The sequence below is a fragment of the Sesamum indicum genome, linkage group LG12 (genome assembly GCF_026168435.1).
Source record: "Sesamum indicum cultivar Baizhima isolate 11 linkage group LG12, ASM2616843v1, whole genome shotgun sequence".
In the NCBI taxonomy this organism is placed as follows: domain Eukaryota; kingdom Viridiplantae; phylum Streptophyta; class Magnoliopsida; order Lamiales; family Pedaliaceae; genus Sesamum; species Sesamum indicum.
The window spans coordinates 11,343,563-11,357,869 of record NC_142668.1 but is presented as its reverse complement, the minus strand read 5'-3'; the positions used below and the strand labels follow the sequence as shown (position 1 = coordinate 11,357,869).

At 32.5% G+C, this 14,307-nt stretch overlaps 2 protein-coding genes across 2 annotated transcripts; one reads left to right on the top strand and one right to left on the bottom strand.

Annotated features, from left to right (window-relative positions):
• Positions 1-539: 539 nt before the first annotated feature.
• Positions 540-3,917, bottom strand: LOC105165479 (trifunctional UDP-glucose 4,6-dehydratase/UDP-4-keto-6-deoxy-D-glucose 3,5-epimerase/UDP-4-keto-L-rhamnose-reductase RHM1). Its single transcript, XM_011084504.3, has 3 exons — positions 3,753-3,917; positions 1,387-2,962; positions 540-1,271 (listed from the first exon to the last, which is right to left on the bottom strand). The coding sequence occupies exons 2-3, from the start codon at positions 2,947-2,949 to the stop codon at positions 819-821; spliced, it is 2,016 nt and encodes a 671-aa protein (XP_011082806.1). The 5' UTR covers positions 2,950-2,962; positions 3,753-3,917; the 3' UTR covers positions 540-818.
• Positions 3,918-11,854: 7,937 nt separating this feature from the next.
• On the top strand, positions 11,855-14,298 carry SWEET2 (Nodulin MtN3 family protein). Its single transcript, XM_011084505.3, has 7 exons — positions 11,855-12,149; positions 12,654-12,690; positions 12,800-13,016; positions 13,115-13,273; positions 13,372-13,491; positions 13,588-13,717; positions 13,816-14,298. The coding sequence occupies exons 1-6, from the start codon at positions 12,089-12,091 to the stop codon at positions 13,699-13,701; spliced, it is 708 nt and encodes a 235-aa protein (XP_011082807.1). The 5' UTR covers positions 11,855-12,088; the 3' UTR covers positions 13,702-13,717; positions 13,816-14,298.
• The last annotated feature ends 9 nt before the right edge of the window (positions 14,299-14,307 follow it).

Here is a 14,307-nt window from a genome sequence, read left to right as displayed (position 1 = left end):
GTCTTTTTGCAAATTTAGACTTTGTTATACATGAAACAGTCTAGTGTTGGTTGTAGAAATTTTCACTAGTAACTCTACTATCGACTGTAAATGATAATGTTACACGAAATTTGCTGCTTCAGGAAACTACGATGAGAAAGACGAGTTGGTTTTTGATGAAATAGTAGTAGCCAAAATAACTCATCATCTTTTCCTCAGTCCAGGTAAATAGTTCTATCTATTATTACAAATATATTCAGAGGTAAACGATATTAAAAAATGATATGATAAGAAGTTACAAAGAAAGTTGTTTGACTTTTACATCATGGCAAACAAAGTTACAATTTGGGGTCACGGAATACAGTTATCCTCAGAGTTGACTTTGAACAGTTATATGAGTTCTGCCTAAATTGACACACTTCATTTAGACATTAGAACAAGAATTTCCAAAGAGATGGACAGGTAAAGTTGCATTTCCTGACTAAGAAATTAAATTAGACCGAAAACTTATGACCAAGAAAAATCCCAGATGGAAATTCTTCACAAAAATACACCAAATGGAAAAGGGCAAAAGTTGCACTCTTATGTAAAGGAGTATCAATAGTTTAAAAAATGTTACAGCCAGCACACTTGCAGAAGACAAGAATGAGCAACTTACACCAAAAACTGCTTGTAAATTAACACATTCTACCGGAACCAATTCCACCATTGTAGATTCTAAAAAGTAAAGAGAGTAGCAAAATATTAGCTGAGGCTAGTAAACTAACATATAAATGTAACCAACGGCATATCAACTCAGAAAATACCAAATCAGCCCACATGTTGACATTCTTCAACACTTATGCAACAGGGGTTTTCCGGTTTGGTCCAAAAACGAACTTGATTAATGACTCCTTGATGGATAGCAACTCTGGGAACTCTTTCTTCAACTTGGAGGCATCCATTTCGTTGTTACTTCTAGGAGCAACAATGACCTTCGCTTGCTCTTCAAGAGTGAAGTTGGTCCATTTGAATTGTGGGTCGATGTATTCCCTGTACATTTCCAGGATTTCGTTGTGGCTGACAACACCAGGGTTTGTGAAGTTCCATATGCCCCTCAGGTTTCGTTTTGCCATCTCAATTGAGATCGGCAGAAGCTCATCCAAAATTGTCATGCTGTTGGGAATGTTGACCACCTTATTATACCGAGAAATCTTCGTAATGAAATTGCGTGGGTTGTTCAGGTCGGAAGATATCGGCATCCGAACTCTGAGTGTGCAGACATTGTCATATTCTTTCAGAAGCTCTTCAACCTGAATGATGATGCATTTCGAAAACATTAATAAACATACTGAGACATGCTATAATCTTCTCAAATTTGATAAACACCATACATTGCAATTTAAGGGATAAGGATTGGAATTTTACCATGGCCTTGGTCTTTGAATAGAAAGAACCAGTGAAATTGGGGGTGTCTTCCTCCTTAAATCCAATTCCAGAACCTTCAGGGTGTGCAGCATCATATTCAAATATACAGCCAGTGGCATAGTTAATCACCAGGAGCCCCTGCTCTCTGCATACGTCCGCCAAGGTCAATGTACCAGCAACATTAGTACGGATTGTTTCTGTCTTGTGAGATTCACACCAATCAACATTTGGTCTACCGGTTACACCAGCAGCATTGAACACATGTGTTGGCTTAACAGCAAGTATATCCGCCACAAGCGATGAACGGTCCTGCAGACGTCCCTTTCCATATTCATATGGAATCCCCTGTTTCTCACACAATTTTCCAAGCAAACCACCAATCCACCCAGTCCTACCATAGATCAAGAACTTGAAGGCTGGTTTCTGAGGTGAAGGGCTGTTCTTGGAAGCAGGAACCAACATTTTTGTGGGGTTAGAATTTCCATTGAATTCAGACTTAGCAGTTTTGTCATCTGAATGTCTTTCTACTCCACCAGGCATCATCAGCATTCTAGGATGAGGAATTAGTGCACCGGACACATCACCCCACCAATTCGGATTGCTGGTATACCACTCCATGGTCTTCTTCAGCCCCTCTTCCCATGTGGTCCTTTCTGACCAACCCAAATTTTTCAGCTTCTGGTCATCAAGGAAGTATCTCTGATCATTAAATGGCCTGTTCTCCACAAACTCAATGCTCTTGTCAGGATCCATGTTAAATAGCTTGCATATGTCTTTGGCGACATCGATGACCCTTCTCTCCTTCTTCGTTCCAATGTTATAAACATGACCAACTTCTCCCTTGTGAAGAACTACTTCAAATGCCTCTGCAACATCCTCACAATAAAGGTAACTTCGCACGTTAGAACCATCACCATGAATTGGAAGAGTTTTTCCTCTCATGGCCAAAAGGATAAATTTGGGAATCAACTTCTCAGGAAACTGATTCGGACCATAAACATTGTTCCCTCGGGTTGTAATCACAGGCAATCCATAAGATCTTCCATAAGCCATAACAAGCATTTCAGCCCCTGCTTTTGTGGCCGAGTATGGGTTTGTGGGCAAGAGCTGGGAGGCCTCGTGATTTCCAACGACAGCATCCTCATCAGTCTCCCCATAGACCTCATCTGTACTGACATGGATAAACCTTCTGATCTGGCCAGTAACTTTGCAAGCCTCCAAAAGAACATGAGTGCCATAAATGTTGTTCTTGGTGAACTCAAAACTGTTGCCAAATGAATTATCAACATGGGTCTGGGCGGCAAAGTGCATTATCGTATCGATGTTCTCAGTAATGAGGAGATAGTTCACAAGGTCAGCGCTGCCAATGTCACCCTTAACAAACTTGAAGTTGGGAGAAGCGTTGGAGGGAAGAAGGTTTTTAAGGTTGGAGCAATAATCAAGTTTGTCAAGGACAACAATCTTGTAGTCAGGGTAGTTCCGGACGAGTCTATTCGCAACATGTGAAGCAATGAATCCAGCAGCCCCAGTAATCAGGATATTCTTGGGCGTGAACGTTGTCATCTTAGCTTGATAACTGCAAACGAGTACACAGTCAAATCTAACAACACATGAATAGATCCCAAATAATCCACCAAGCAGAAAAGTACTGTAACAACTAGCACGAATCATTCAACTCAAAATCTAAATACTCACCTAACAGCAGTCAATTAAAGTAAAGAGTCAGTATGCTAAAGTCAAGTTTTCATTTCTCAGTAAAACTTGATATGCCAAATTTAACTAGGATAACATTTACCAACTAAAGATAGAAGTTTTCGCACAGATCATAACAGATCTTCCACTCCATGTCTAAGAGTAGACAAGTATTGCAGTAACTCTGTTAGTTCAGATTGTTTCCTTTTTGTTATTTTTTGCAAATTAGAAAGTGACTGCAACTATTAAAAACAAAACATTCAGCATTAAACAATTATTAATCAAACATTATAAATCTATTCAACCAAGAAACTAGCCAATCAAAAACTAATTAAAACAGCATACTGAGACTCCCATTCATAACTTCCGCAGATCAACTCAATTGCTTAGGATCCAATCAAATACGCACAAAATCAAACCTTTCAACAACTGATCAGCAACTCTTAACTTTAATAACACCTATACTTGCGATATACAACGTTGGATGTAATACACACCGTAACTACAAACGCACAGATACACACAAACACACAGATCTGAGCAAACGCAGCAATGGCATTAAATTAACACCAAACAGCAAACAGATCTAGGATAATTAAGACAAGCCCAGATCATAAAAGCAAAATCCCTACAAAAATCAAGTAAAAATGAAATGGGATCTCAAAAAAACTCACATTCCTTTCTGGTTATTTGGATCAGGATCCACCAACGGGCAAAGAAATCAAGAAGGATTTCAAAAATTCCCTCTGAAAGAAATTTCAAGTCAGAGAGAAGAAGAAAGTAAGAAACTTAGACAAAGGACGTGACTGAGTGGCGAGAAGCGAGGAGTGTCAAGCAACGTCCACGCTCTATATATACACACACAGCCGCCCCCCCCCCCCCCCCCCACCCCCCACCTGTATCTATAACGCGGTTCATGCAATTTCTACTTTTCTCATTAATTTTGGTAACTTATGTATTGCAAATTAGCGTATATACGGAGTACAAAATTGCGTGTGGAAACGAAACCAAAGAGTGGGACAGTTGAGGGGAGGGGGCGGGAGAGATATGAAATGACGTAATTGGCCTTTGACGGGAAGGTGATTTCAGTGTTGGTACAAAAGGAATTTGGTGGGAGGAGAGATCCCAAGAGGGGTAGGTGGAGACTATTGGCGTGGAACAAACATAAAACTAATTATTTATTTAATCCAGTTTCAAGATTCTAATAATAATAATAATTCACATAATTATTGTGATTGATATGTTAATCTAATTTTAGGGTTAGTGGGAGATTTATGACCACATGGGAATTGGGTATTTTGTATCTCTTTTTTTAAAAAACAATTAATTCATATGTTAATCTAATTTTATGAGTTAGTGGGAGATTTATGACCACATGGGAATTGGAACTTTGTCTTTTTAAAAAAAATATATTTAATTGAGTGAGGATTTAATATTATTTATTTGATTTTTTCAAAAAAGATTGGGTTTAAAAGTCTTACTCAAAGGTCTTATTTCACAATTTAAGCGAAGGTAGAGTTAAATCCAATATATTTGTTAAATCGAATGTTGGTATAGATGTACACAACGTAAAATAAAATTATTGTATAATTAAAGAGAACAAATCGATCTTTTCATATTCACATTGCATAATTTGTGAAATAATTATCAAATTCTAATACATGTATTAATAATCGAAAAACATCATCAAAGTATTTTTGTTATTTTTAGTTTTTATGTAAATATTGTGTAATTTCACGTGATCAACACACAATTTACAAGTCATACTCATGTATTATCCTTCGAGTATGCAATTCATGTGTGCATACAACACTTTATGTTACTTTTATTTTCCTTTAGTTGTTAATGTTTCTTATCAAGGTCCGCAAAATTAAAAAAGTGATTCTTGTGGGAGCAAAAGGTAAAAAATATGTAACATTTTCACGTGTACCCCAAAAACAAAGAATTCATGCAAGCGTTTGCGTTTCTTTTGTGAATCTAATTAACGTATCACTTTTATATTTGATTCAATAATTGATTTTTCGAATACCAAATACAAATATCCAATGTAATATAAATACTTGCGTATTATATGATTCATTTTTCTATTTTTTTCATTTGGTTATTATGTGACATTTTGAGTAGCAAGGTGTAACGCAATCTAATTATTTATTCTTCTTATTATACAAATTATACATCAAAGTAAATAAATTTAATTACACGCATACAATACAAGGTACTAAAATAGAAAAGTAATTAAATGCATATTTTGGGAATTATGAAAGTACATCAATCCAGTTATGTTGATATTAATATTTATGTAACAAACCAAAATAGATTAATAAGGTTACATGCATATCATTAGTATTATACAACTTATGAAAGTGGATAATGTAGTATATGCAACATGCAACTTATTACCAAAACCAGATAATTGAATTGCATGCACATCATGCAATTTACCAAAGTGGGACAATCCAATTACATTAAATTATGCAAACCTAGACTAGGAACAATCTATATATATATATATATATATATATGCAAGTTAAGAAAATTTGACTAAACTAATTGCATATTAATTATGTTATGCAACTTACTAATTATGTAGCCCAATCTAATTACTTGCCATTATGAAACTAATTATGAAAATAGAGTATTCTAATTACAAGCATTTATGCAAATTACTAGAATTAATAAAGGTTAACTCTATTTGTAGAATTATATTTAATTGACACGGGCGTATCTATATGCCTCGTTTGCTAGGATAAGAATTTATCGAGTGTCTTAAGCATAATTGGGAGACAAAAAAATAATGTTGAATAACAATCTCAAAATTATCAGGGTAAATTACATTGAAATTTCTTGAGGTTAGATCTACTTAAATATATAAACCTTAACAAGATTACAAGTACAGGTCATGAAGTTGTAACTGTAATTATAAGTACATCATTTACTTTGGCACCCTTTGTTCAAGAGCAAAGTTTTACAAATATACCCTTCATGTAAATTACATCCACACTCCCGTAAGATGTATACTCGTAATTTTTGCAAGGAACATAAGATATTTATACAATTAATCTTAACCTTAAAGAGTATGAATATAATTTACCATAATTATAAATATTAAATGGCAAAAATTTCATTTTGCTACAACAATAATTTCATAAATACAACCAACAATAAATAATTAGTAATATTTCAATAATTTATAGTGTAATTCTATCGATTGGGGCGGCATCAGCTAGGATGTATTTATAATTTACAAAAATAAAAAAACATATTTAGGAAATTAAATCTAATATAAAAGATAATCGATATAATATACCCTAATATAATTATTAAATGACAAGAATTTTATTTTGCCGCAACAGTAGTTTCACAAATATACTCAACAACCCATGATTAGTAACTTTCAATGATCTATAATCAACTAATAAACTGCTACAATATACAATGAGGCTTACGACGCGGTTGTTGCCCACCGCATGAGCTACTGTCCACTTAATTTCATATGAGTCTTATAATTTTATCAAAAAATGATACTTTGCTGGAGAAACGAGACCTTGAACTTTACATGCCACTTAAAATTTTCATATACAATTAATGTGGAATGCAATTCTACATCAATGTATTTGATAATTTTTTTTTAGTTTTTAAGTTTGAGGGGTAACCCTTTCTTCTCATGTTGATCAATAAAATAAATTATCACCTGAGAAAAATTTTAATGTCCTTTTTAACAAAATCAAAAAATATAAACAGGCATATATATATATATATATATATATAATAAATGCTATACTATAAAATATTTTAAACTATATAGGTTGCAAGCAACATATAAAAAACAATAAAATGACCTTGACATAAAAATAAGAGATATATATATATATGGCCACCAAACACATAGTTGAGGGTGGTAGGTGTGGTTTTCCTTAGTGCAATATATACATATTGTTTCGTACCTGGTTCCTGTTTCGCTTTCAGTCATAAAGAGGGGGTAGGTAATAGGAAATATGTATGTATATATATTTTCTGACTAATATAATTATTACCATATACTATTACTACCTTTTACACAGAAAAGGTTGTCAGCAGTCAACTATTTTGTGCCCCAATTAAAAGGTCCACTAAATTTTGGTGGTGGATTCACTTGAAAACCTCATCCAAATTATTATTCTTACCAAATTGCCAATTTCTTGCATATATGTCTGAAAAAATTCAATTTTGTATTCTGGGCTTAAAAAAAGGGGGAGGGAATTTCAGTTTATCCAATTTTTTATGACAGTGCATCTGATCTCTTGATACGGAAGACAATAAACTTCAATTCATAAAGGGGTTGGTTTATCTTTTCTTATTTGTGTAGGTGGATTTTTTGTCCATTGATATTTTTACAAAAGGTGAAATCAAGTTATTAACTCTATTATTCTTGAAATACTTTTGTACACACATATTAGTGTTCATACTTTTTTAAAAAATAAAAAAACGATAATTGTATGATTACGTTAACATTTCAATAAATTGTGCAACTACACAATGCATCAATTCGATCAATACATCAATATAACTAAATACTATAAAATAAGTTATTATAAACTCACACCAAATAAAACAACCACCCGCACGTCTCATAAGACTCGAACCCATGATTTTAAACTTGTTCATGGGCCCCAACCTTAATTACTAAACTAAGACTTCATTGGTTGCTTAGCCGATGTATTGGGCACAATGTCGTGAATAAGAGGAATCTTGCTTTATATCTGAACAAAGGGGAATTTTGATCGATGGAATGAATCAAAAGGAATTTTGCTTTGTAGATTCAAAGAGTAATAAGATGGAATCGGAGCGACTCTACGGAAAGCATGGCCAAAATTATGTTAGCGGCGAATCTTACAATATGAAGTAGTATTTCATCGCCGCACTAGGAAAAAAAAATTACTTTTTAATAATTATGGACTAAAAATTGTAGTAAATAATTATTATTTATCAAAATTAAATAAAATTAATTAAAATATTTAGCTTATCCACCATAGAAAATATTTTTTACCCTGGCTATGAGCCACGATAAATGTTTTTATCATAACTTTTAGCCATAACAAATATTTTAGCCATATTTATAAAAACTAGAACTAACAACCGTTGCGTAACTGTAATCAATAATTATTTACTATGACTATATATTTTTAATTACCATGATTAACTATTATATTTGTTCCAGTGATATAGAGAAATATTTGGCCTCGTTTGGATAAATAAAAATTATTGTGCAGTCGTGATTAATTAGTATCTGTTACAATTTTTATATGAAATCATGATAATTAACTATAGTGAAAAATTTATATTTCTTTCAATGTGATGTATGGTGATATTATGAATAATGTTTTATTTTCTTTTTTTCTTTTTTTAAACAACATGAATGTTTCCACTTTCCATTATTGTTGTTACTTTCAATGTATGCGATCTTATCGTGTGAGCATCTCAAAGGCGTTTAAGTCACGAATTTCCCCTTGCCACAAAATCATAATTCGGGACTCGGAAAATTTTCATACTACTTATGTTTTTATGCTAATTGGTTGGTATTTTGGTTTTGAGTTATATTGAATGTCTACATAATAATATTATAAAGTAGAGATAATTACACCATTTTTTTTAAATTTAGTATAATTACATGTAATTTTTTTGTGATTTGAAAAATTACATTTAGTACTCTTGATGTTTATTTTTTATTTAACAAATAAATCCCCCCAATAGTCAAAATTCACTTAATTTAACAATATTAATAAAAAAACGGGACAAAAATTGATATTTTATCCCCTATTGAATTAATAGAAATTTATTTCTACACCCTATATTAATTAGATAATTCACACATATCTTACTTTTCAAAATGAGGAATATGTAACCATCATCACAAAGTACCACTATGAATTTGAATTCTCTCTTTGTCGCACACAACACACACACTGGTGGGGTGTTTTCAAAATAAAAACACCAAACTTTAACGAAAACATATTCTTAGTCTGAGTTGGAAGTGAATGAGAGGTTATATATGTTGCAATTCATTAAATTATTCTTTTTTTTTTATTACATAAATTATACTCTATAAATTTGCTATTGGGTATCTCACTTGCAAGTTATAACCACGTAGAATTAATACATATATAAGGATATATATTTAGTCCTACCAAACATTTTGCGAAGAACACGAACCCACAAATGAGTATGATAATGTTTTGATTTTAACCATTGGACCACAACGTGATTGATGGGGTATAAACAGTTAAAGGCCTCACAAAGACCCAATTACCACTGAAAAGCTGAAAATTACAAAACATGACAAGAAATCATATCTTTTTGTTTGATATTGCAGTCGTTGATCTTGAACCTATCTAAGAACGGGCCATTAGACACATAGAATCGTACACGCAGTGACACGTTAACTCCTATGAATAACGGTGCTTCATGAAGTAGGTATATAGTTTAAGTTATGTAGAGCTTTACGATCCTGATATAATTTAAGTAAACTATCTTATGCTTCAAAAGAAAGCCTAACGACTTTTGTTGCAAGTCAAACTACCTTCTAGAGCGAGATAAGACATGAACCCCACCTTAAATAGTCGATATTTAGGCCATCACTTACCTCGATTCAAACTTTGCAATTCTTTTTAAAATGAATATAGAAAAGCTAGTCAAATAAAGTAAATAATTTGAATTTGTTTTTATAATATTTATACGTACATTATACATAAAAGATAATGTTGGAATCCATGCTTATTTATTTACGGCCTCATAGTTAAGTACTTTGATTATCCGTAATTAGATTATTAGACGCATATGTATAAATTGTTTTTAATTCCTAATTAATTATGTCGACCAAGGAACAATTATTGTAGGATTAGGGAGTACAATAAAGTCGCTAGGCCCAGGCCAAGCGAAGTAAAAGTTTTTGGGCTTTAAGTTGCTACAGGGGACACACGCGAACTCAACAACTGTAAAGTGTATTCAACTACTGCTCAGGACACACGAGTACTCAACTTGGGCTTTGTTTGGTTACATTTTTAAATCGGGTCCCCCCCCCCCCCCCACCCCTAAGATAAGGGGAGTATTTGTTAAAACTGTTATTTTAAATCGGGTCCCCCCCCCCCAAGATAAGGGGAGTATTTGTTAAAACTTATATATTTTTTTTGTTCTGTTAGTTTATGTGCGTTATATAAATTATGGCATATCCCTTGGCCTGTCGAGTGAGAAATCACCAGTTGAGCACTGTTGTATTGTACAATCTTGTTTTATTAATGAAACTTACATTTATCCAAAAAAAAAAATTTATTTTTGAAAAAAGTGATTATTATAGAAAACTAGAAAGTTATAACATGATCAAAAGTGAATAGTGCTTGTAAAAAAAAAAAAAGAAGCAGATAAAAGTTAAATTAGATAATTTTTGAAGAAAAATCACTACTAAAGTATTTAGCCTCAATTGACTTATTTATTATTTATTGAATGTCAAATATTTTTTTGATAACCAAATTACCTTTATATATCTTCACATGTTAATATATATGAAGAGTTATATTTTCATCATTATAAGGGTAATTTAATCGGAATAATTTCGTTCAATTTTGTAATAAATTAGTAATAAGTCAATTTTCATGAAGGTTTTATAAAACTACTTGATTTATTTTATAAAAAAAAGAGTTAATACATGTATTCTATATATATAAATAAAATTTAACAGAATTTGAAATACAAAAATGAATTCCAAATTCAAGAGGATTGTAGAGAGTTAAGCTTCATTTAACACATTTATATTAAATAATTTTGAAAATTAATTCAAACATAAGAATATTATTTCCATATTTTGCTGAAATTACTGAAGAAATTCCAAGTGGAAGGGTTTTAAAATATTTTATATGGTTATTTTAATACATATAAAATTTTATTCAAATTAAATTTGCTTAAACTTATTAATTGTATTACCAAGTGTTATTATATTTATTGATTATGAATGAATGCCTTTAAACTCTTATATCCAAATATTTTTATTTATTGTATAATTAATTTGAATTTGTTAAATTTGATTGTATCAATTTTAGCATCATCATCATATTTTTTTTAAATCAACCAATATATTATTATAATAATATTCCATATAAATTAATACTTTTAAATCAACTAACAAACTCATAATAAATAAAAATAATAATATAATACTATTAAAAATAAATTAATATTTATAGACTGGAACTCATATCTTAAATTTGAATTTGAGTATTATCGCTAGAATTCAGAACCACATAAATGCGCCTATTTTTCACATACCACATTGACCACATGGGAATTTCAATAATTGTTGATGAAAGCAATAGACAAATGCCTCCAAAAAATGACTTATAATTGAAAGGAATATTCCATGAACATAGCCATAAGGAAATTTATTTAATATTTTTTATTTATTTAAAATTGAATAATAATTTGAATTTTTAATATTTCAACAGGCTCTCGTAATATACAAATACTGCACGTGAAACATTTTTTTTCTGTAAACTAATCGTGGGATTTGAACTCCTGATGTCTTATTTGGCCTGATTTTAATAACAAATTAAACGACTTCCTCATTAAATATTAATATTAATATTTTTAATTTTAAATTTGAATGTATATGTATGTTATGTCTATAGTTTTGTTTACATAAATAAATAATATAATATTTTTGAATAAAATAAAACAGAATTAAAAGAATACAATAAAATCGAAAATAGAAAATTGTAATACTTCATGAATTGATATGGACCACAGAGTTATGAGAAAACACAAGAAGGCGGCCCCCCATGGGAGGTATGTATGTAAGAACAGCTGAAGAAGCTGCCTACGCTCGCTCGGATTCAGTTTCTACAACATCTCTTTCTCTCTCTCTTTTAGCAGCTTCCACTTCCCTCTTTCTCAACTTGGGGCTGCAGCAATTTTCTGACAAATTTCCATTTGGTTGGAAATTTGAGAGAGAGAGATAGAGAGGGTGGTGAGTATTTTGTTTTAGATGGATGTTCTGGGTTCACTTCAAACGCTGGCCACTTGCAAAGATGCAGCTGGAATTGCTGGTGCGTGATTCTTCTTCTACTTTTCTTGTTTGTTCTTGGCCACTGCTGTGAGGATTTATGTTTCCTAAAAATGTCCTGTTTTGTTTACTGCATTAGTTCACACCAATAACAAGTGAGATGGGTTTTGATCATTACTGGGATTTTGTTCTGATAATGTTGTGATTGTGCTTTCTCTTGTTGGGGTTTGAATGAAGAATGCTTTCTTTTTTTCTTTTGGATAAACTGAGGTATATGGGAGGAATTGCAGGCTTTTGTTTTTTTATCCCTTTGTCCTTCTTCTTTCAGATGAGAAATAACGGATGTTTGCTTCTGCTTTTGATTTATTGTACTATGTTGTTTTCTTTAAACTTGTTATATGTTGTGTATTGGAAATTTACTTCAATGAAAGCAACAAAAGAACAGAAAATGCCCATATTAAGAAGTTGCTTCTTCTAATGCTGAGCGGACTAATCATGCTAAACTTTCATAAACTCAAGCTGATGAATCATTTCGCTGTTGTTGCAGGGAACATCTTTGCATTTGGACTATTTCTATCTCCTGTGTGAGTTTTCATTCCTGATCAAAAGTTGGCTTTCTCTTGCACATTTAATGTAGGAATAAACATATTATTGTCATACCTTCATCTGTGCCTCTCTAATCCAATTTTTCAGACCGACGTTCCGGAGAATTATCAGGAATGAGTCAACAGAGCAGTTCTCAGGGTTGCCCTATATATATGCTCTCTTGAACTGCTTGATCACTGCCTGGTATGGTTTGCCTATGATATCTTCCGACAATTTACTCGTTACCACAGTCAATTCAGTTGGTGCAGTTTTCCAAATGGTCTACATTATTATGTTCATAAGATATGCTGAGAAAGCTAAAAGGGTACTAGCCTTCTTCTGATTACATGCCTATGCTTTTTCGTCTCTAAAAAGAGACATTCTTTGAGCTTTTCAGTAATATGTTATCGTATTTCATAGCAGTTGAGGATGCTAGGATTGCTCTTGATGGTTTTTGGCCTGTTTGCGGTTATTGCCATTGGGAGCTTGCTCATAGTCGACTTTGAAGCCCGTCATTTGACGATTGGATTCATAAGTTGCGCTTCCCTCATATCAATGTTTGCTTCTCCGCTGTTTATAATTGTATGTGCTGCCTTTAACTCTCTGAGCAAGATACAATCTCGTGCATTGTTTAGTTTATATACGATTCTTTGTATGCTTATCCAAACATTTTTTCACAGAATTTGGTGATCCGAACAAGAAGTGTTGAATACATGCCATTTCATCTTTCCCTCTCAACGTTTCTGATGAGCACATCTTTCCTCCTATATGGAATCTTCAATTTTGATCCCTTTGTCTATGTAAAGTTTCCTGCTATCTCTTAATATTCTTTCATAAGAATCATTTTGTGTTGATGAAATGAGTTATTTCTCTTTCCTCCTTTGTCTGTATAACAGGTACCAAATGGAATTGGAACCCTTTTAGGAATAATCCAACTATTTTTGTACTCATACTACAAAAGATCATCAAGAGACAACTCCGGAGAACCCTTAATTGTGTCTTACTCCTAAACCAATGCATGAAGAGGTAGACGTCATGGGTATTGTATTTCTTGTGCTTTGTTTCTCCCGTAAGACGAGATATTCTGTTGAAATGATATTCTCAACTTCTGTGGCAAATGTCAGGAACTGTATTGTTCATTTCCCTGTTTGTGAGGGAGGATTTAGTACTAAAGCTCGGACACCAATGAGAAGGGACGACAGTCAAATTCATGAAGATGATGGAACTTACAAGGACACAGTATGTAACTTCCCACTCATTCGACATGTCTGTATGCATTTTTTGCCATAAACTTTTGTCTAGTCAATGCATCCGGTTAACATGATTAGAAGGTTTTGGTGGTCCTGTCACTGTTCTTTTCAAAATTTTCGTTGTATGTTTAAGTGATTTAGCAATGTGATTGGTAAAGGTTACATGAAGATATAAAGTGGTGTTACGAGTGTAAGTTGCAATATGTATATGCTCACCCAAAAACTAGAAGACATCACTTGTACTTAGGTTGTGAAGACCGTCTTCTAGTTTGTGGAGAGCTTACATTGTATTATTCGACAAACGAACTTCCTCTGTCTTGATGTTTCATCTATTAATGATTTTGGTTACTTCAGAAATGTAATAAT